The sequence below is a fragment of the Gadus morhua genome, chromosome 5 (genome assembly GCF_902167405.1).
Source record: "Gadus morhua chromosome 5, gadMor3.0, whole genome shotgun sequence".
In the NCBI taxonomy this organism is placed as follows: Eukaryota; Metazoa; Chordata; class Actinopteri; order Gadiformes; family Gadidae; genus Gadus; species Gadus morhua.
In genome coordinates, this window is record NC_044052.1 from 9,895,037 (window position 1) to 9,918,389 (window position 23,353).

At 50.4% G+C, this 23,353-nt stretch overlaps 1 protein-coding gene across 1 annotated transcript in view; it reads right to left on the minus strand.

Annotated features, from left to right (window-relative positions):
• Positions 1 to 1,650: 1,650 nt before the first annotated feature.
• akt1 (v-akt murine thymoma viral oncogene homolog 1) overlaps positions 1,651 to 23,353 on the minus strand; it is a 35,604-nt gene continuing 13,901 nt past the window's right edge. Inside the window, exons 3-14 of the mRNA XM_030356320.1 lie at positions 19,442 to 19,570; positions 16,360 to 16,471; positions 15,761 to 15,887; positions 14,823 to 14,954; positions 14,645 to 14,710; positions 13,884 to 13,952; positions 13,587 to 13,712; positions 10,687 to 10,815; positions 6,293 to 6,507; positions 5,197 to 5,284; positions 4,525 to 4,627; positions 1,651 to 3,586 (exon numbers count right to left, since the gene is read on the minus strand). Of these exons, the coding sequence (XP_030212180.1) occupies positions 3,507 to 3,586; positions 4,525 to 4,627; positions 5,197 to 5,284; positions 6,293 to 6,507; positions 10,687 to 10,815; positions 13,587 to 13,712; positions 13,884 to 13,952; positions 14,645 to 14,710; positions 14,823 to 14,954; positions 15,761 to 15,887; positions 16,360 to 16,471; positions 19,442 to 19,570 (1,376 nt within the window). The 3' untranslated portion in view covers positions 1,651 to 3,506. The remainder of the gene's footprint in view (positions 3,587 to 4,524; positions 4,628 to 5,196; positions 5,285 to 6,292; positions 6,508 to 10,686; positions 10,816 to 13,586; positions 13,713 to 13,883; positions 13,953 to 14,644; positions 14,711 to 14,822; positions 14,955 to 15,760; positions 15,888 to 16,359; positions 16,472 to 19,441; positions 19,571 to 23,353) is intronic.

Here is a 23,353-nt window from a genome sequence, read left to right on the forward strand (position 1 = left end):
ATTAGCCCAGTCATTTCCAAAGGAGGTTAGCGGTCCCCTGGGGCGCCACAAGAGGGCACTAAAGGGCCCTCCGCATCAGCCTGATTGGTATATGAACATATTATCACAGAAAAACACAACTGTAAAATCATTAAACGTTGGTCCTAAATGCATGTGGCACAGCAGTTTGTATTCATTTGGTACATTCATGCAACGTATTTTGTCTTGCAAATAGAGCCCTGTCTATACAAACTGTTTGACCTAGGATTGATTAAAATGTCATTACAGTTTATATTTTAGGGGAACCATTGTGTTAGAACAGTCTGGGATTTATTCATGAGGACATCTGGAAACCAGTGAATAAGCTAACTCAACTTATTTGGACACGGATTAAAAGAGAACAATCGAACATCTAAAATGTTACATCTCTTTCCCATTTATTACGGCATGTGTTGGTGTAAACTTCCCAATATTGTATCCACAAATCTGTTTTCCCAACTCTGCTAATACCAAGGGTCAGGTTTAACCTGTTTCACCCCCCCCCCCCCCCCCCTCTACAGAGAGAGGTAGACAAAAGAGAGACTCACTTTAATACATAACCCTCCTTTCCTGAACACGCTATGGTTTGACAGACCTTTAACAGTGATGGAAAAATTACACATAATCACATTTAATGAAGTGTGACACATGTTTACCTTTTTTCGTGAACAGACATGTTTCTCAAAGCTACAAGCACTATGTGAGCTTTTGTTAGCTGTTTCAGTGTGAGATTTTTTCATAGAGAACCTTATTTCTTCCCTCTTTTTACTCGTACATAGATCATAAAACAGTTGTGAAGAGAAGAGATGTATTCGCTTCAGGGGAACACATCGTAAAATATAATCAGGAAAACCCTGTGATTGTTTCTTTGAACAGGCCTATCCATTGGCATAAACGAACACATGCTTCCAGCGTGTAATGTAGAACGACATCATGCTCCCGGAACATCACACCCAGTAGAGGGCAGCTCCTTGCCACAGAGCAAGGCATTATGGGACATATCCAAGCGGGAGCCAGGTGAGAAGACAGAGGATGTCAGGTGAGCGTCACGCTGGGGCCAGAAGCACGATCTTGCCGCTAGGCCCAGTGGGAGTGCAGCTGGCCAAAGACAGTCTGTGAGCGCTGGCTGTCAACATCTGCTCCAGAGACGCCACCATCTGCCCGGGGCCCAGGGGAGCGCACTCCCCTCCACCTCGGAGCCAGCTGCAGAGCTGCAGACACGGACCTGAGTTGGCCCGCAGTGACAGCGAACACGGCTAGGACATCGCCGTCACAGCCATTCAGTAGGTACCGGGGAGAGGGGGGTAAAGAGGGTTTACTCATGTGCCTCTGATGTTGAGCTGGGTTGGTGGGTGATGAGGTGCATCGTTGGTAAGGGGGCGTTAGAAGACATCGATCGCTCCCTCTCTGCCAGATTCAATAACAGATAATTAATCCATTTGGATAAATAATGGTTACAAAACCATTATTTATAGATTGTGTTCAGTAACTGCCCCGTTTTTGATACTCAAACAGATATGACTGAGGACATTTTAACATATTGTTGATAACATAAGTCAGTATGGATTCATAAAATCAACATATGTTCGGTAGGGCTGTACATATTTCTAACAATAGGAAAATGATCACACCATCTGTTAAGACCTTTTATTTCATCAATTTAAAAGACCAAAACAGTGTACAAAGTTTATATTATTTAACCAAATCTGGTTTCCTCAATCTCAGAAATAGGGGTAGGGCAGGTACAAAACAAAAGTTGAGATAAAAAATAAAAAGAGTATAAAACGCATTTCCCTATTCTCAGAGGGGGGGCCAGTACAGGGGAAGAGAGCACAAGAGAAAGTAACAATCAGATAAAAAAAATAAAGAGCAAAAAGGTTTTAAAACAATAGAAGTGAAAACGATATAATAAAAACCATTACATTCAATGACGTATGATGCACTTTTGAATAATGATTATCAGTCATATTATAAAACAAACAGGAAGAAAACTTGAAGTATTGAAGTTACAAACATTTTTCCTAACTTTCCTTTAGTTTTTTTTTGCAGTTTCCAACGTTCAACCGTCTGTATAGGGGGAATAATGATTGAAACATTTAACTCTTTTTTATATCTATTCACAATTTTCAGTTGACAATAAAAAATAAACGCTAATTTAATACAAATACAAATCCAAATACAATCATCTTTTGGGCTGCAAAGTGCATATCATTGGCACAGTCAAGCTGGTTTTAGTAGACGCTGGTCTCGTTTAAATAACCCTGGGAGGGAATGAAAGTCCCCCTTCGTATTACATCAATGATTACTCCTCCCCCCCCCAAGCTCCCACACGGCGGTTCGTCTTTTCAAGATCTCTTTTTTGTGTTGTGTTAAAGTGACCTCATTGAGGCAGCAGTTAAGTGCACTGGGAGGAAAACACCCAATACTGTACTTAAAAGGAGGAAGAAGGGGCTCTAAAAACCAAGGGGAGAGAAGAGAGGCTCTGATTGGTCAGCCATGGCTACACCTGACTGGCCAGTTCAAAGTCAAAACCAGGAAGGGTTTGTCACACAGCATTTGTACAGAAAGGAATGAGGAATTATATTTTTGTGAGTCTTAACAGGTAACCAGGGGTGTATCAGTGACCGCAATGTGCAAACATCTCTAATTGAACTCAATCGCAGTCAATCTCTCCAGATCACCCAGTTCTACTCATTCAATGCTTTGCATTCAATGCCTTTTCTACCATTCCTTACATCAGCGGTTTCATCAAAGTAATTACGGGATATCATAGTGGGAGTAAGACCGGTCAGCCCTTTAAAGTATGACCAAATATGGTAGTAAAATAATAGTAATAAATACTGTTTCCAGAAGATGAGCTGAACATACGAGTGTCAACTTCTTACGATTCATTATGCAGAAAGGGCAACTTTTTATACGTTGGATTAACGTTTTTCGTTTGAATAGTAATTGATCCGTTTTTTTCTTCAGGAATTTGTAACCAGATCATCAACCCCCCACAGACAACACAATCAAAGTTCAGGCATGGTTGACATTATGCCTATTTCCCATAAAAAATAGGCAAATTCTATACAAAAATACCCTTTAAAAATCCACCACATGGGCCAAAATGTGTGCATAATATACATGCCATTTCCCCAATCATTATCTCATTTGGATGTCAGAGCGATATAAGGGCAACGACAGCGAACATGGGGTGGGAGGGTAGTGTAAACGCTGGTTGCCATGGGTACTCTTCGAAAAGGCCACACAAAACCACAGTTTCCTTTTCGTTTTGTCAAAATGTTCCCACCTTCCTGCATAGCATGACACGGAGATTGTAATGTCCCAGGTCTGCGCCTGAGGGAAAGGGACAGGAGAGGGTGGGAGGCCCCAGTCTTTTGAGTGTGCAGTCAGCTGGGGGGGGGTGGAGGGGGCTGGGGGCTGGGCTGCGGGTGGGGGGGGGGGGGGGAGTTGGTGGAGGACCAGAGGAGTGTATTCAGAGTGGATCAGGCTGTCCCGCTGGCCGAGTACGAGAACTGGGGGAAATGGGGTCTCCGCTCGCTGTCGAAGGACTCCATACAGTCATCTGGCATGGGGGGGGAGGGAGAAATAGTTCATTTACAACGACACAAAAACCAAACCTTTCTTTATAATGGTTTGAGAGGCTTCATCACACACACACACACACACACACACACACACACACGCACACGCGCGCATACACACACACACACACACACACACACACACACACACACACGTATCATGTTTATGTGTGAGCGAAGAGAAGGCAAGTGATGGCTGCTGTACAATGTGTTGCTCTCTATTTATGGCACGCAAGCCCCAGTAGAGGGCGGCAGTATTCTCAAAGGGAACGCTACACCTGTTGAAATGTATCTTCACCCAACATAAACAACGCTACACAAGATGCCAGGTACGTTTCTTGCCAGAAGTAAAGGAGAAAAATCCAAATATTTAAAAAAGTAAATCAAATGAAAAGAGATTTTCACAGAAATAATAAAAATAGACCTGCGTGGGTTGATTTAAAGTTCAACTCTTATTTCCATAGTGCTGCGGAGGAAGGGTATATTATCAGTGAATTATAAATCCATCGCCCCCTCTTGACAAAAGCACCATTTTTTTCACACACGTCAAATGTTCCTAAAACTGTCATGTTCAGTTATAAGAACTGTGTGTGTGTGTGTGTGTGTGTGTGTGTGTGTGTGTGTGTGTGTGTGTGTGTGTGTGTGTGTGTGTGTGTGTTTGTGTGTGTATATGTATGTGTGTGTGTATATATATATGTGTATGTGTATATATGTATGTGTATATATGTATGTGTATGTGTATATATGTATGTGTATGTGTATATATTTATGTGTATGTGTATATATGTACGTGTATGTGTATATATGTATGTGTATGTGTATATATGTATGTCTATGTATATTTGTTTATGTCTATGTGAGTATGTCTGTATGTGTATATGTATGTGTGTGTGTGTGTGTGTGTGTGTGCGGACGCTACCTTGCCCGGGCGGTGTGATGGTGATGGTCTGTGCTGTGAACTCCTCGTCAAAGTAGCGGGTGTCCGTCTCCGAGGTCACCTGGGGCTTAAAGGGCGGCACCAGCTGTTGGATTCAGACGAGACACACGAGCACCTTAGCACACGTACCGGACCCGCCGCCGACACTCAATACAGCTGTGGGCCTGTGGCTCGCTGCTCACCCGTCTCCGGTTCACAGTGCTACAGGTAGCTAGGTTAACACTTGACCATTAGGGTACGTTCATTACCTTTAGTCAATGCAGGGGTAAGCATTTACATATGGCATAAGTTTAGGGTTTAGTGGGGGAGGATTAACCTGCCCTAAATGTTAACCCTAACCCTATTAATTAAGATTAAATGTATACATGAATGCAAAATTACCTTTGTTAACATGAACGCCATTAGTAAACAAGGCCACCATTAGTAAACAAGGCATTCATTAGTAAACAAGGCAACCATTAGTAAATGATTACCTAGTTAGGGACAAACTACATGACATTACATACGTTTATTTTTTTATTTTGGTTAATGCTAATACTGCAAAATTAATATTAATTATTGGTTAAATAACCCTTATTGTAAAGTGTTAGCGGTCACTGTGAGCGAGAGCGGGGCGGTCAAAGTAAATCTGTACAACGTTCCCCGGAAACCCACCTTCTTCTCGTAGACGTCTTGCCACTCGATGCCAGCAAAGAACTTGTGCTGCATGATCTCCTTGGCGTCGTCATGCCCTCCGCCTAACCTGAAAACAACGACAACAAACGCACCCGCGCATGAGAGCCAGGAGCGGGGAGACGGCTCTGGGCTGCTCTACCGGGCTGGTCAAGGATACCCCAGGGCAGGCGACTGGGATCCTCTTCACTGAGCAGAACCAGACAAAATGTAATCACTTGAAAGTGTTCTCAGAAGCGCTAATTATTTTTAGCTGAATTTTTAACAGAATTGCTTAAATAATTATCAAACCTTTGAGTGTTAGTAAGTGAAGTAAATGTAAATGGTAAATGGACTGCATTTATAAAAACACTTTTCTAACCACTGGCCACTCAAAGCGCTTTACAATATTGCCTAACAATCACCTATTCATGCATTCCCACACCGACGGCGGTGACAACAATGCACGGCGACGGCCATCTCGTCGGGAGCAGTAAGGGTAAGGCGTCTCGCTCAAGGACTCCTCGACACTCGAGGAGTCCTTGAGCCGAGGATTGATGAGCCGAGGATTGAACTAGCAACCTTCCGGTTACCAGCCAGCCCGCTCTACCTCCTGAGCCACATGCCAATAAAAAAGGATCACTTAGGCCGAAAGGAAGGATATCTTATTCCGTCTCCGGGCAGGTCATTATCTTCTTTGATGGTAGATTACGGTATGAGGGTCCGCCGCAGTACATTGGCCTGCAAAACACCCTAGCTTTGTGACTTTCTCCAATGGCAACGTCACTTTGTATGCATAGTGCATAGTTCTGGAGTCCTAGGTTCCTGACTCCTGCTTTAGGGACTGGTAGTAATGAACTTAACTCAACACAAAGGGGTATTGTTATTGATGGACTTATTCATCACCTTAACGAGGGGAGCGTAGAACCCCCAAAACGCATTGATGTAGAAAAAAAGGAATAACAGTGGTGAAATTGAGTAGCGGAACCAGACCTTCAAATTGAGCCCTCAGTGTCTTAACAATAACCAGAGGGACAGGGCGAGGCGTGGGGCATTGTACCGGAGGACCAGACCTCCCCAAAGCGGTGGGGCCCCTCACCTCTGCTTGGGGTCCTTCTTCAGCAGGCCGGAGAGCAGGGAGCGGCTCTCGGGGCCCAGCGTGCGGGGGAAGCGGATGTCCTCCATGAGGATGAGCTCAAACAGCTTCTCGTGGTCCTGGTTGTAGAAGGGCAGCCGGCCGCACATCATCTCGTACATGACCACGCCCAGGCCCCACCAGTCCACCGCCCGGCCGTAGTCGTTGTCCTCCAGCACCTGAGGGTCGCGCCGAGAGGGGCAGAGGAACCAGGGGGGGTCAGGCTGAGGGGACCGCTTTGCTGTGATGTTCTTTTTGAAAGGATTGTGTTTTGTGACACTACTTGCAGTCAAAGCATACTCGCTCCACCAAAGCTTTCGTTTGGGCTCAAGGTAAAAATGCTTATCAAGTGCAATTGTGTAACAAAGGCGGCCCGAAAAATGGATTTGAACGTCCTCCCTTTGATCGTTTATGTTTTGAAGGAAGCATCCTTCATTCTATATGATATCCCCAAAACATCTTCCGCCTTCACCTTCCAATCAGTCATAAGCTGCTCAGTCGTTGCCATGAATGGTTCCATCCTGAACAATGCAGTTTGTGCTGCCCACTACATTTGTCAACGCTGACAAAAGTAGGCTAGCCATGACTTTAATTTATGCTAGCATTCAAGCCTTGTGGTTTTGTGCACAGAGCACAAAACCGTTTGCTGCACTAAGAAGTCCGTCTCAAATCAAATACATTGGCAGCTGCCTACACGTCACAGTGACACCCTGCACCACGCACACACACACACACACACACACCTAGGCGGACTACCATCTCACATTAGGAGTGGGGGTTGGGTTTCCCCCCCTCCCGCCAAAGTCCTTGCATATTTAATCACCAGAGTGCGACAGTGTGCCCGCTAGTGTACACGTGTGCCCCACACATTCCCATATCAACACATACACACTCTCACGCAGGTAAACACACCGCAGGGGAGGAGGAGTGAGAGACAGATAGAGGGACAGGGGCAGGGAGTCCATCCTGAAGCCTTTTATTGGGCTGTGCCCTGGACCTGTTGCAAGAGGGAGGGCGGCACCCGGTCCCCCCCCCCCCCCCCGGGAAGGGTTCTGGGGGGGCTGCTTGGGCGGACGGATGTTGAAGGTGAAATCAAGACAAGGGGAACAGTCTGTTCTTTGGAGGGCCTCGTCGGCAGCCCTGACATCAGCTCGCTCTGACCTTAGAACGCAGTAAAAAGCAATGTGCTTTATTCATAGACTCGGCTGTAGAAAATAAACAAGAGTTTTCATTCCGGAAAACAGAAAAGGGAAGGAAGAAAATAAAAAAAACTAGGTAAGGATGAGGAACGGAGCTCTGGAACACAGGTGGACTGAAAAAAGGAACAACTGTGCTGGTGTGTGTGTGTGTGTGTGTGTGTGTGTGTGTGTGTGTGTGTGTGTGTGTGTGTGTGTGTGTGTGTGTGTGTGTGTGTGTGTGTGTGTGTGTGTGTGTGTGTGTGTGTGTGTGTGTGCATATCTGTGCGACTGTGTACGTCTGTGAGAGTGTATACGCACTGGTGTGCGCGTGCGTGTGTCAGCATGCGTGGGCACGAGTGCGCACGTTGCCCTCACGTAGCACAGACTCGGACACGTGTCAGCGGGCAGCGTGCCCGGCACAGCGGTGAGCGTCCAGAGACAGAGAGAAGGGAGGAGTGGTAGAAGGAGGAGAGGAGGAGGCGGAGAAGCAGTGGGAGGAAGAAGAGGAGGAGGAGCAGGAGGAGGAGAAGAAGCAGTGGGAGGAGGAGGAGAAGCAGTGGGAGGAGGAGGAGGAGGAGGAGGAGGAGGAGGAGGAGGAGGAGGAGAAGAAGCAGTGGGAGGAGGAGGAGAAGAAGCAGCAGCAGGAGGAGGAGGAGAAGCAGTGGGAGGAGGAGGAGGAGGAGGAGGAGGAGGAGAAGAGGCAGTGGGAGGAGGAGGAGAAGCAGTGGGAGGAGGAGGAGGAGCAGTGGGAGGAGGAGGAGGAGGAGGGCAGGCGGAGTAACGTGAAGCCGGCGTGCTGCTAGGATTACGGCGCCCGTCTCTATTTCCAGCGCTGCTGTCGTGTGAGGCACGCCGCGCGACAGCTGGGCCCGCAGCTGCCCCATATATGTAGAAGAGCACCACAGCTGTGGAGGCTGCCAGGAGCGCAGGAGCCAAGCTCATCCCTCATACACGTAACCGGGGCCCCTGCCTGCCCGCCCTGCCCGGGCCCCCAAGCCCCGGCCCTGCACTACACACCCCGCAATCCCCCCCTTGTTCCAGGGCCTCCGAGGAGAGAGGAGGAGGGAGGGAGGGAGGGAGGGAGGGAGGGACACAAACACTGTTTCCTGCTCAGTGCTGGACTCCAAAGTTTCATGCGGCCGGTCATTAATCTAAAGTATGCGAGTGGACGCAAGTGGTTTCAGAGGTGGGATTTAGACCAGTTTAGGTTCCTTGATTTTCCAGATATTCCCTAACAGCAAATTTCCCCGGTACCAACCGTTTGTCTTGTTTAGACCACTTAATAAACGTGACAAAGTGGGTTTCTAGTACCCCCCCCCAATCCCATCGCCTCTGCTTTGGGGGAAAGGCTAGCCAGTTCAGGGCTGTTGGCCGCTCGGTGGCCGTTGGGTCTCTCTCTCTCTCTCTCTCTCTCTCTCTCTCTCTCTCTCTCTCTCTCTCTCCCTCTTTCTTTCACCCTCTCTGGCGCTCTCTCCCTCTTTCTCTCTCCCTCCCTCTCCCTCCCTCCCTTACCCTGGGTGGAATATTCCCAGACATTATAGCATTCCTGTGCGGCACAAACAACAAGGTCATTGTTTACTGCGGAACAACCTGTAACACTGCCTGGCTCGCGCCCGCCAGAGACACTCGCCAGCGACCCCGTTGCTACGGTAACGCTCCGCCGGCGCCTCCTGCCTCTGCGCTGGCTGGCGAGGGGCAGAGGCGGCCCTCGGAGGGGGGGGGGGGGGGGGGGGGGAGGAGGAGGACGACTGCGGAGTGCCAGGTTCACGTTGATTCAATGGATTAGGAAATGCTTGGGCACGTTTTTTTTATACAGATCAAAACATTTCGAATCCAGCGAGAGGCGGAGCCAAGGCCCGGCCCGGCACGTAGCTTAAAAGACCCAACCGCTGGAGGTCTCCTGCGCGGGGTCCGAGTCAGAGGAACCCAAACTCGCTGTTTACACACAACGATACGGCCACGCCATCGATACGCCGCGTTCAGGTGGAGCGGGGGAAGGGGGGGGGGGGGGGAAACAAGGCCGGCCATTGAGGTCCGTCTCAAAACAATAATGGAGGAAAAGGGAGATGGGGAGGTGGAGCGAGGAGGAGGAGGGCTAGGAGCAGCTATGCCCACGATGAAGACCAGCCCTGGGGAGGTCACGCCCGGCCTGAGTGGGGGGGGAGGGGGGGGACTGTGCGTCTCTGGACTCCCTGGTGTCATGCAACAGCTGTAGACAAGGTGCCCCCCCAGCTGTAGACCCCCCCCCCCCCCCCCAACACCGATGGCTACAGCTCACGTTTCCCTCAGGACCGAGGCACTGCGGCCACCATGTCCGAACCCATCCCCTCCCCCTCCCCCCCGCCCGCCCGCCCCACACACACACACGCATACACGCATACAGGCACGCACACCCAGGAAATTCTGGATGGAGGCTAAAAACAACTATCGGGCAACTGTGTCAACACGGCCACCTCGTCTCCTTCCTGAAGCACTCCTGCGGCAACAGGGCGGCCTCTGTCTGTGCACACACACACACACACACACACACACACACACACACACACACACACACACACACACACACACACACACCGCCTGTGCTCACAATGCCGTATCAGATGACATAAGACCCTACACCCCCCCCCCCCCCCACACTTCTGACACCGGTCATACCTGCACGCGATGGCGAGTGCCCCCCCCCCCCCCCCCCCCCCCTATGGAGGCCACAACGGGCTGTTTGCTCACAGACCTCAGGCACAGATTGGACAGGCCTTTTGGAACAGCTGCCCCGGACTCCCCTATTGTCTAATCAAACGCCATCTTTTGACTTTTTGTAGGATAGTGCTGCTAAATATTGGTTTAGTTACCGTTCTGCCCGGCAACAATTGGCCGAGGATACTGCAACGGCTGCCGTGACCGTGTTTCTTTTCCTTTGCATTGAAAGTAATGCGGTCAAGCAAATGCCACGAAATTAAATGATTCAGAATGGTGCCTCCATTAATGACGACAAAGGCACCAACACAGAGTTAAGAGTTCAATTCCCATTGGGGCCACCCCTGCTACGAAACGTATTCACTCACTGTGTATAAAACTATCGGTGAATGTCCCCAAAAGGACATTGCTATTCAAATGGCCTGTATTGAACTGAAAGCTGAATGAGGTCTGACGTGTCGGAGTGGTTCTGAGTGGTTCTGATACCTCGGGGGCCAGGTACTCGGGTGTCCCGCAGAAGGTCTTCATGGTGGCGCCATCGATGATGCCTTCCTTACACAGACCGAAGTCCGTGATCTTGATGTGTCCGTCTTTGTCCAGCATGAGATTTTCCAGCTGAGGACACAGGAAGCAACCATCCTTTTTTTTAAACGTAACAAGCAGGAGAAATGTACTAATTGGAAAACGGATTAACAGAAAAGAGTGAAAACAGAAAAAAGTGAAAATAGAAACGGGTTGCCGTGGTAACGCACATACGCAGGGCGTGAGGTGCACATGGGAGGAGGAGGGGGTGAGGGGTGTTTGTTAGCTTAAGTTTTCTCTGGCTGCAGCTTTAACACAGATGTTTGAGGATTCAATACGACACCCAGCTTGTTTTTAATGTGCTTTTGGAGGAGGATGACAGCAGAGTCCATGCCGATGATGGCAAGCGCATGAGAAGACATATGCAGACTTTATCCTGAAAGGGGAGATTGAAGCAGGTAGCCTAATCTCACAAATATGGCGAGGTCAAATATGGGTGAACAGGGCGTTAACAAAAAAAGATTATTTCTTATTTGTTTCGACCAATGAGGTTGCTGGAGGTGTTGATCTGTAGGGGCATCATTTGCTATCCGCCGCAAACACAGAGTTTACCAGCAGTAGTGAACTGCAAAGAAATGTCTGTGAACATTTCAGATGAACACCATCTAGACTGGCCGTAGTAGGAATACATTTATTGAAAGATTCATCCACCTCAGTAGAATATCTTTGTAGTGAAAGAGGAAACAAGGCCGTTTGGGGTTTCCAGCCCAGACTCGTCCAGCCGTCTCCTCCCTTAAGTTCTGCTATAACATAGTAGGACTGCTGGGTCAGAGAGTCAAAAGTTGCCTAGTGCCTACAGAACCCCACCCTAAAAAAATATTTTTTTAGGGTGGGGTTTACGCACAAGTGTTGTGCGTAATGCGATGTTTAAAACATAGAGAGGAATGATAAAGGACTGATCCCATCAAGCAGGAAACGGTACATTAAGGACGGTAGAGCAGGACGAGTAAAAGTTAAGAGCAGGTGTTCAGTTACGCGAGACATTTAATTATTAATTTGATTGCTCTTGACCACAGAGAGGAAGAGAGAGAGCAGGAAGTGGAGGCTGGCCGCCATGAGTGGTTTCAGCTGCCCAGATCTGTAAAGCTATCCACGAAACCTGCACACCATTGGTTTGATGCCACATAGGTTTTGCGTGACGAGATGGACAGGACTATTAGATATTAATGATCCGTCTGGCGATCTGTAGCCAGGTAAACAGCGAGGTTGAAACCACTGAAAGGGACCAGCTTCCCTCGACTCCTGCCTGACATGGCGGCCATCCTTCAGTAGCTGATAATGCAATGCAATACCAATTAGCATTAGCATGCAGCCTCACAAAGAGCCACGCCAGGTGCTCCTCAACACTCTTATTTGGTAAAAGATTTACTAAATTAGAGCAACCTTCAGCCTGCAGGAGACAGTCCAGACATCGGGAGGGAGAATTAGCATGCCCCGCTGTGAGCAAAACCTAATGTACGTTGATAGAAAGTTGGCCGTCTTAAGGTAATGCGTTGAACATGACAACGTCATAACTTGGCATTGGCCGGGGCTTTCTTAATGTCATCGTGCCCTCGTTCCACCTCTCACTCCCTCCCCCCCCCTCCCTCCCTCCCTCCCTGCTCCCCCCTCTCTCTCTCTCTCTCCCCCCCCTCCCCCTCCCTCCCTCGGTGTAAAAGTCACCTGGCAGCTGTAGCTCACCCAGGGCTAGCGGCGGCAGTGGGGCCAGAGTCAGCACATCCTCTGAATCCTGCTACCCTGGCACTTTCAGAAGAACCCCCGGCGGCCCGCGAGGCTGCCTCGTAAACCCACTGGGGGGAGGGGGGAAGGGAGGGGGGGGGGGGGGGGGGGTAGTGAAGGAGAGGGATGGGGAGGGGAGGCGGTGGCGGTGTGGGTGTCTGTGCTGACCTGGCTGCTATGGTTTCATCAGCCGATTGAAAACCTGGGTGAAGGCTACAGACCGCCAGCGAATTGAACAACACTCTCCCCCCTAGTCTTCCCCATCCCTCCCCCCCCCCCCCCCCCCCTGCCTCGTCATCACCCATCCGAGGTCTATGAGGTCATCCGAGGGACGTCTCCGCTCCCGTCGCCTCTCGTCAACAACCCTCACCACTGACATGGTCGCGGGCGCCGAGTGACACTGACACAGCACTGGAAACCCGTACGGCACGAGGGCACCGAGGAAGACTCGCATGCTCTTATTATCCATCCGTGTGTGCTTGGGTAAGCAGCCGGACAGGCTGTGTGTGTGTGTGTGTGTGTGTGTGTGTGTGTGTGTGTGTGTGTGTGTGTGTGTGTGTCTGTGTGTCTGTGTGCCTGTAGGAGCTGGTGGCTGTCATTTGTTTATCTGCAGTCGGCTGTCGGACAGTGGCTGTGGCTGCAGCTGCAGGGAGGTCTGGGCTCTGGAGGAAAGAGGGTTGTCTGATCAATAAGCCTCTGGCTGCTGCCATTGCTACTGCTCTGGACGGAGGCAAGCCCTATTTATATCCTGCCGTCAGAGAGATGAAGGGAGACTCGGCGGGAGGAGGAGAACGCAGAGCGCCGAGGGAGCAACGCACAGACCGATCGAACAAGAGACTGAGTTTATAGACGAGGAGAGAGGGAGAGCAACGGTGAGGGCGCAAAGGACAAAGACGTAGACACAGCGGAAAAAAAAAAACAGCAAAATAGCGAGCGATAGAGAGGACTAGAGGAATGGTCCGGGTGACTGCACACCGCTGTAAGAGGCAGGGAAGAGACGATGAAGGCGAGGGGAGAGTTGGCGACGAGGCACGCACGTGCACGCGCACGCGCACACGCACACACACACACACACGCACACAAACCTTCAGGTCCCGATAGACCACGTTCCTCTCGGCGTGCAGGTAGTCCAGGGCGGACACTATCTCGGCGCCGTAGAACCGTGCCCGCTCCTCTGAGAACACGCGGTCCCTGGATAGGTGGAAGAACAGCTGGAGGGGGAGGCAGGGGGAGGCAGGGGGGGATGGATGGGAGAGGAAGGAAGGGAAAAGGACAGGGGGAGAGGCGCGGTTGAGAAAGCGTCCGCTCCAGCCCGCACGATCGATCGGGAGGCCGGGCGCGGCCTAGGGTACGTATTGATCGGGGCGATCAGAATGGTTTACCTCGCCGCCGTTGGCATACTCCATCACAAAGCACAGCCGGTCATGGGTCTGGAACGAGTACTTCAGGCCCTGCAGGGAGAGGAGAGAGGAGACACTGAAGAGACTCACCGCTGCACTGTGACATTTTCAATGCACACCATATATGTATATAAACATGAATAATATATTAACTACAGTGAATATGAATGCACTATTGATTTACATTTCTTTTCATCCTCAATGGGATTTCAACATCTGAACGTCACAGTGGTGAGTGATCCAGTTCAAATATATATATTTTTATTATAACTCCTTCCAGAGCAGTTTGGCCCACGGTGTCCTTAAGAGACACTCTCCTCAACGCCTGTTGATCACAGGCACAGGATGTGCGGCCAAACTGTGGCACAGTGTTCGGTTGTATCCCGGTCGAGCATCACATGATGTTATTTTGTGGACTCTGCGTTCCACTCGGTAGCCCAACAACACATCCAGCGCTCCAACCTCAGACTGATGGAGGAGGGGGCTAGTGAATGGGAGCACCTCTGTCATGTAGAGGAGGCCCTGCGACCTACTAGACTCCTTTTAGCACAGGGCTCTTCAGAACGTTTTGGTTAACCCCCCCCCCCCCCCCCCCGCCTCGCCTCCTGTCCTGACTCAATGGGTCTGAGGGGCGGGTGAGTGGAGGTGCTGCGATGGACGATTGTGATGGTGAGGGAGGGTTTGCTTTAGGTTTATATGGAAGAGGGGCTGGGGGGGGGGGGGGGGGTCGGGGGGGTCCTCACCGTCAAGAACGGATGCTTGGAATTCTGGAGCACTCGGTTCTCCGTTAGTGTGTGAGCAACTTCATCCTGGATGAAAAACACGGGGAGAAGAAAAAAAAGAGCATTTTTGAGCGGGTTTCCCCACAATGACGGAGAAAAGCCTTTCGTATCAACAGGCCCCGGGGCCCCGGAAACCCACCTTGGCCACGATCACCTCCTTCTTCAGGATCTTCATGGCGTAGTAGCGTCCCGTGGCCTTCTCCTTCACCAGGATGACTTTGCCGAAGGTACCTTTTCCCAGGAGTTTGAGGTATTCAAAGTCGTGCATCGTCTGCCGAGGAGAAACACACACACACACACACACACACACACACACACACACACACACACACACACACACACACACACACACACACACACACACACAGTGTCCGGTTACCAACGGAAGACTCAAGCTCGAGCCAAGATATACCACCTATCCCCCAAAGGGACAACAACCACCCCAGGAGAATACGGCAGGTGCTATTTCAGCAACAGCTCAATCCCCACGTGTTCCAAAACTGCAAGGCCTCAGGCATGTATTTATACGAGGGAGGAAGCCAGGTCTTTGTTAACCTTTGATCCCCGCCGTGACGAAAACGTTTGCGTGAGGGACACCCAATCCCGCGGCCTCGGACCTCCGTGTCATGCCCGAGGGGGGAGGGGGGAGGGGGGAGGGGGAGCATGCGGCGGTGAGACATGCCGACGGGAATGCTATCCCGTGCTAAGCTGCTCGCGGCTGATGTTGTGTGGAACAGCTGGGTATGGGGGGTGGGGGTTGGGGAGGCTGAGAGGGAGGTGGGTAGGGGCTGAGTGGGGCTGGGAGGGTGGGATGGGGGGGGGGCGGAAAGAAAAGGTCAAAGGGCAGCGGGGTCTAGGCTAGAGGCAAACAAGTGAGAGTTTTAGGGTTTAGCAAAGTATAGAGAGACGACAAAAACGCCCCCCCCTCGCTCGATAAAGAGAAGAACGGACGGCCAACGGATCCAAGAGGGAACTGTGGAACTCGTAGAGCGAACCGACGCGGCAGGAGGAGGGGCGTCACGGGGGGAAGAGCACCCCACCAGACGGACATGGTAAAGGGGGGATAAGGTGCAGTACCACTTTCTGTCTGGGTTTGGTCAGGTAGGCCTCCATGTCCATGGGGTCGGGGGAGGAGTCCATCATCTCCTCCTCTTGTTTCTGCAGCCCCACGGCCACCGTCTGGATGGCTTTGGTCCACTCCTCCCTGCGGGCGGAACAAGCAGTGCGGCGATAGCATCAGGCCCCCATGATGCATTCATGATGCATTCCGACCCTGTAATTGGCTCCTTATCGTCAGGAAACAATTTCAAGTGTGACTTCAGCCAATCTCTCACTGACCTCCTGGGTCGGCGTGCGCACGCGCGCGCACACACACACACACACACACACACACACACACACACACACACACACACACACACACACACACACACACACACACACACACACACACACACACACACACACACACACACACACACACACACACACACACACACGTTGTTTGGATGAAGGTCTACTTGAAGCCAATGAGTGCTGAGTCTGACGTACCCGTGCGTGCGTCTGCGTGTGTGTGCCTCTCTCGCTCTCTCCGCTGGTTGTTCCAACCACAGGGAGGAGGAGGAGGAGGAGGAGCGGGGACAGGGAGAGGGAGAGGGGTGGGCGGGCTGGCTTACCGCTCCTCGGGGGTCTCCACGTGGAAGGTGCGCTCGATGACAGTGGTCCACTGCAGGCAGCGGATGATGAATGTGTTGGGCTTGGGTCTCTCTGTCTTCATCAGCTGGCACTCTGACCACCGTTTGGAGGAAGGAGGGCGAGGCGGCGGACAGGGGGGGGGGGGGGGGGGGGGGGGGGGGGGCGGCGGCGTGGTGGATGGTTGAAGAAGGGGGAAGAGACAGAGCCACCGTTACAACCATTTATCTTGATCGCCGGCCCTAACAGACAGAGCCGGAACCGGGGCCAGCCACTCTGGGATGGAACAGGTGTACTTTAAAAAGGATGAACAAAGCAATGATCCCCGAGTCTCTGGCTTTCCCTTTTCTCCAACCCGATTTCTTCAAGGAATAGAGTGGCATGATGTTTTTCAAAGGGTGCTTTGAGTACAATAGTCAATGCTCTTTATATTTGCAATGCCTATTATAGCAATATATACATACATACACAAATATATATACATACACACACACAAATGCCGTATGACATGTGTGCAGTAGCATTTTGGTTTTTTGTCAGTCCTTGCTCTATTCTGCTCTATTGGTGACGTGAAGATTAAAAACATGTTCAGGAAACTCTTTGCGTCTTCGGATGCCGAGGTTAGAGAGTGAAACTTAACCCCTTCGCCCGCGGGCAGAGTTTAAAGGGTGGATTTGAGAAAGTGTTGCTACTAGCACCCCTTATCAAAGAAGAGATTCAAAGAAGAGAAGAGACAGTTCTCCAATAATTCACCCTCACTCCCAACTCACGCCATCACACTCCTGCAGATGTTGCGTTGAGGGACACATACCAATCCGTCTGACTCACAGGGAATACAGATGGAACGAAGAAAGTGTAACTGGCGGTGAGCAATGATTCACATTTGTTCTCATTAGTTCGAAATGGAAGGACAAAAACAAAAACAGCCTTGATTTTCATTTTTTCCAGTTTGCTGTTGCAGGGGGCAGTTTTTATGTACGGGATGACAGCCTGATATTGGCATTGCTCCACTCTCTCTACTAGCATAGCAGTACTTGCTGAAGTCTATGACCCCTGTATATTGCCTTTTCCTGCGACCCAATAAAAACGATGGTTCCTAAACGCTACGGTAAACAAAATGGCCGGACAGGATATACGAGCAGTTTCCCTGGTGTCCGACTCAAGAGAAGGGTTGTCGCGGCTAAGTTAACGCTACCATGCTACCATGACGACTGGTCAACTGGCAAATGAACAACGGTGAGCGCACCGAAGCCCGGGGTGAACCAGGAGATACCTTAGCCCCCCCCCCCGCGGATGCCGCCTGCGTCTGACCACTGTAGCGAGGCCAATGAGCTGCTCTACGGCGAAGAAATGACTTTATACCGCAGCACAGCGCTAGAGAGGGGGCCGCGGCTAGGCCCTAAAGCCGGCTGTACTGAAGCGTCCAGGGCCTTGTGCTCAGTGCACTGGAAAATAAAGGGAGGAGAAGTGATCATTTGATTGCTAGACGGGAAATGGGAGCCTGGGAAGAAGGAACAAAGAGATCCGTACATGTACGTTGTACGCCTCACCATGAAGACATGTGTGAATGACACCGTGGTACTTATGTTATGATGACATTGGATAGATCAAGGAAAAGCTGCAATATACTGTATATCGTTGTATTTAAATGTCAAGACAAAAATATTAAATATTTTATTAACTTTAATGACCCTAATTCTAATATATTGGGATCATGATATTTATATAGCCAAACATTAGCCCCAACTGTGGGTGTCTGAATACATTCAAAATGTTTCTCCAAAAACTTTGCTCATTTCCTTTGTAAACTATTAACAAAGAAGACCCGCGATTTCCACGCCAATCATAATCTGTCCAAGCAAATGGCATTACGATGATGCAGCGAACGAAGACATCCCCCCGCCCGCGAAAAATGTCCAACCGTTTTGGGCGACGAAAAAACCAGACAAGAAGACGATTACAGGACCCAACGATCAGTCACACCGCCGCGTCGCGGCTGAGCCCCCTTTCTCCGCCCGGCGCGTCAACATCTGCCTCGGCGACAGAAAACCTGTCAGCACAATTGTCAGAACGGCGACACAAAATGGCCTCCGCCTGATGGATGGAGCATAGGCGCGCGGACCCACCACTGTGCTCCAACATGGCGCTCTGTCACGGCGTCTGTGGGATCCAGCTGTAGCACGCCGCCACCCCCTTCCCCCCTCACCCCCGTGCTCCACTTCCCCCCCCCCCCCCCCCCCCCTACCCCCTATCAGCAGCCACGCAAACGGTTTGTATTCTCGCGGCGAGGTCGCGGCGCTGGAAGTCAAAACAGGAGCAACCGTCGACGGAGGGAGGGGGAGGGGAGGGGAGGGGCAGAGGCGAGAGCGGGCTTCAGAAGAACGGAGCCGAGATAAATAATTGAAATCAGCCGGCTAATAGCCACAATAACTCAAGAGTGTCAGGGAGGAGGCATTCGGTTAAACAAACAGTATGTTGTCTAATTGCCGTGTTCAGTCACTGGCACAGCTTGTCCCCGCGCCTATCTGTGATGGGGCGCTGCGGCGGGCTCGCCTCCACAGTCATTCTTCCACTTTTTTTTCCTCCCTCTTGTTGTCTTATTTTTCTATTCATAATAAACAGCGCGTTAGGGTGAGATACCAAGATTGAAGAAGGGAGAAAGAGAGAGAAAGAGAGGGAAAGAGAGGGAGAGTTATGACTTTATAAGAACGGCAGTGCAGTGATGGCAAACTGTTTAGCGTGTTATACCACACAGAACCCTTCTCCCTGCGAGCGGGACCCTCACACCCCGGGGGGTTAATATTGAACTGGTTCAGTCTCATCACTTCACTTTTGTCCCATTTCCCCTAATCTTTTCTTTTATCCCTGTTGCATTGTGTACTCTGTGGACTCGGACGCAGCCACTGCGTTGTCTAATGCACAACATGTGGATATGAAGTTACATAGAGACTCTCACCAAGTATGTAAACACATCAACTCGGGAGACAAAACACAGTTGCCAGCAGTAAGCAAGGGGGGGGGGGGGGGGCAGAAAAGTGTGCAAATTGTACAGGAACAGACACTCACGTGCGACAGAGAAGTTATTTAAGGGGGTCTCCAGCTGGTCCACATCCTGCGGTCGCTCTTTGTAGCCGATGAATGTACCGTCGCTCTTGAGGAGAAAATACCTCGGCCTCCAGGTCTTAATGTACTCTCCTGCGTGAGACATGAGAGAGAGAGTTAGAGAAGGGGGGGAAACAGTTTAGAGATTGCTTGAAGGGGGGGTCACACACACACATGATGCACAAAACTGTGTAAATGTAAAGCATACTAAATGTCAACGCTTGCATTGTATTTAGAACCTAAACACAGTGAGCTATAGCGTTCGATATTCTCATCCGATTGGGTGAGATGGGGGACTGGTTGTTCTGCGCTCTCATTGCTATGCTATGCTACCATGCAGTGCTTCACAAGAGGACCACCTTGTCGGCCTGCCTTTCTGACTGGAGGTCAGTGGCAGGACAAATGGGTTTACTGGGGAGTCAGGAACCTTCAGCCCCACCCTGACGGCCCCCTCTGACCAGAAGTCACCCCCCCCCCCCCCCCCCCCTCCCCATTACACTCTTTTTTATGTCAAGGTGTTCGAAATCATCAGTTTTGTCCCATTTGTCCTTTAAACGGCAGAACAGTGGTCCGTGGAGAATGAGGAAGGAAACACGGAGAACAGGAATTCAAAACATCGCGTGGCTCTAATGGGCAACCAAAGATATTTTTTGTTCTGTAAAAGTTGTCAATTCTGAGCATATCTCTGTGTGCGTATGTGTGTGTGTGTCTGCGTGTGAGTCTAAGGGATCAGAAACAGTAACTTTTTTTCCTCTTCTCTTAAAATAGCATTTCAGACAGAGTCTATAAAGTTCATCCGTGCATGACAATCCCATCCACTTTAACACACGAGAAACTCCGAATCCCTCACATGCACACAAAATGCAATTTACTTCGGCGACGGTTCAGGAAATGATGCGCCAGATGTTAGGCAAAAGTGAAAAGAAACTTGAAAAAAAAGATTACGCACCATAACAAGGCAGCCTAACATACTGGAGAGAAATTTGAATATTTATACAGGAAAAAGTGTAATTTATTTTTAATTATGGAGCAGTGTATTAACCCCATGCAGCGCCAAAGCAAGCTGTCTTTAATTGCCCCATTTCCTCCAACACAGAAGTGTTTGTGTGTCCGATTGAGAGAGCAGGCATGGTGTGTGTGTGTGTGTGTTGTGTGTTGTGTGTTGTGTGTGTGTGTGTGTTACAGGATCAGTCGATAAAGTCTGCTCTTCTTGCAAAAGTGCAGACATTAGCAGGCCCTTTAGTATAACTGGACCCAGATCAGTCCAGACAGAGCTAGGCAATCCTTGCCCGCTTCCTATCAAAACTGGAGATTTCTTTGTATATTCTTCTGCCTTTAAGATCAACAACGTGCGGTACAGAAGGTACCGACTGAACTCATTCATCCCCTTCTTGATTACTATATGGAGGGGAAAACCCATTCATTTAAATGCAGATGTGCCTGCGACCAGATAGAAACGTGATACAGACTATTAAGTGCTTCTGTAAAACCCCCGCTAGGACAGAACGGAGCTATTACGCACAAAACAAACACTATGGTGTAAAAAAAAAATGAAAAAAAACTTGCCACCTGATTTACGGCAACTGGCAAGGTGGCAGAACGAGAAAAAAAAGAAAACACCCGGCCCAGAGCAAACATCTGCCCCGCAGCGCAGCATATTTTAGACTTCAATCTGTAGCAGATGTCCAATATGTTGTTACATTTTTCATCATGCCCAGGGTTGGGGTTTTTTCATCCCCTCTGTTCTGCAGGGTATGTGTTTTCGCACACCAAACGCGGCTCATTTTCGAAAATTACCTCGTCTTTGTCAGCCGTTCTGCGGTGGCTACACGCATATGCCTCGTCCCTAATTAAACACGCACACACACACACACACACACACACACACACACACACACACACACACACACACACACACACACACACACACACACACACACACACACACACACACACACACACACACACACACGAGGAATCCTCGATGGATCTGTTCCACTGCGCATGGCCGAGATGAAATGATTTCAGGGAGTAAATGGTTTTGTTTGAAACTCGAGGCCTTGTTCATAAGTTGCCAAACCTAAAATAGGTCTCCAGACAAACGTAACTGTGGCGAGTTAATAAAAATATGTGCTCCTTAAGGCGGTGTATTAAAATGCCATTCCATTCTTTTTCACACCAGGCGTATATTCAACAAATACGGGGTCTGGGAAACGTTAAGCCATAATGGACTGCAGTATTGTAAATAAGGGAAGAAAGGCTTCATGGAAGACGCGAGCTAGTGCTTCTTTATAAACAACGTCACCTGGCCCCTTATCGAAGAAAACCCCGTCCCGGACGCTGAGCCGAACCCCGCCCTGAACGGCGAGCATAGTGGGGTTGCTAAAAACACACCCTCGTGATTCACACAGGACTTATTTTAGTAGCCGTCAGAGCAGCAGTCCCGGTAGGCATCGCAACCGACCACAACAGCAACCACGACAACCTGCTCCAAATGTCGCTTCCTGGGCGTCGCCCACACCTCGCTCCGCGCCGCAGCCCCAGTGTCTCTTTGCCCCCCTTCCCCCCCACCCTCGAGCGTTTTGTCCCTGTATGCTGGGCCCCCAGCTGGGGCCCTAGTCTGTGGTCAGTGGTTCTGGCTGACCCATATTATCCAGCCAAGGCCCATGCCAGCCCTTCCTCACAGAGGACACTATGTGCACAATTTGGCGGCGCCAGCAATGGCGTGTGTGTTTGCGTGCGTGCGTGAGCATGTGCGTGTGCGTGCGTGCGTGCGTGAATCCTGCCGGCGCCATGACAATGTCAGAGGAAGAGCTCATTCAAATCTTCCTCATTATGGCCGGTGCTGTGTGGATGGCGTGTTTGCTTAAGCCTCGCCAAGAGCCAAGGAAAGCCAGTTTACATATCGTGTCGGTTGCCCAAAGACAAACTATTTCTAGCCTACAGTGCGGTATATTGCATTGTGGTTTTTGATTGTTTCTTCACCCTCAGTTCTCATCATTTATCATCACTTAAAACCAAAACTCTGGCAGGCACCGACCCCCTCTGGTCAGACGGTGTGGGATAATGCTCTGGGTGATGAGTCTTGGTTTCCCAGGCCCGGTTGTTTTGTTTGAGTATTTGCATTGGCTTCTGTCAGGCAGACTCGGCGGCCGCGGATGACGCAACCTTGCACTAGCGTGCAGCCGACTCCACACTCCTCTCATGGCAGGGGTTGGGCTCCGTGGCGTGTGTGTTATGGTCAATGACACCGTGTCAATAGGACGCCGGCCGATTTCCTCGTCACCGTCGGCGTCAAAGCCAACGGCCTCCGTCTCCGTCTCCTTTGCAAAATGTCGCATCAGCGGTACATCAAAGTGTGTGTGACTTTGCGCGAATGAACCGTCCAGGCAGGCACGGGGGGGGCGGAGTGGAGACGGGGGGAGTTCATGAGATCAACAACAGGCTCATCAGGGGGGGAATGTGACACCCACAGTCCACCTCTAAACCCCTCCCGACACTCTGGCTCACAGCGCTTACATTCTGGGCGCCATCGCACGCAGAACCCGGCCCCCCCTTCGCCTTAGAAAGGTCATTATTTTTGTGTAATGAATTACTAGGTATTTTAGAGGAAAGAGGAAATGCTAGTCTTCAAAACATCCCACTTCCCCCACCCCCTCCCACACACAGAAAAGCCACCGCATGAACCTCCAACTGAGGAAACCTTTCCTTCCTACACGGACCACGTCTTTGCCACCCCCCCCCCCCCCGTCCTGCTCTCTAGACAAACACGACGCACACACTTCCTCATCTGCGACCACAGACGGGGTCACATGACACAAGAAGTGGAATAGGCCACATCCGCCACACGGCCGCGTGTCTGCCGTTACTCAGAAC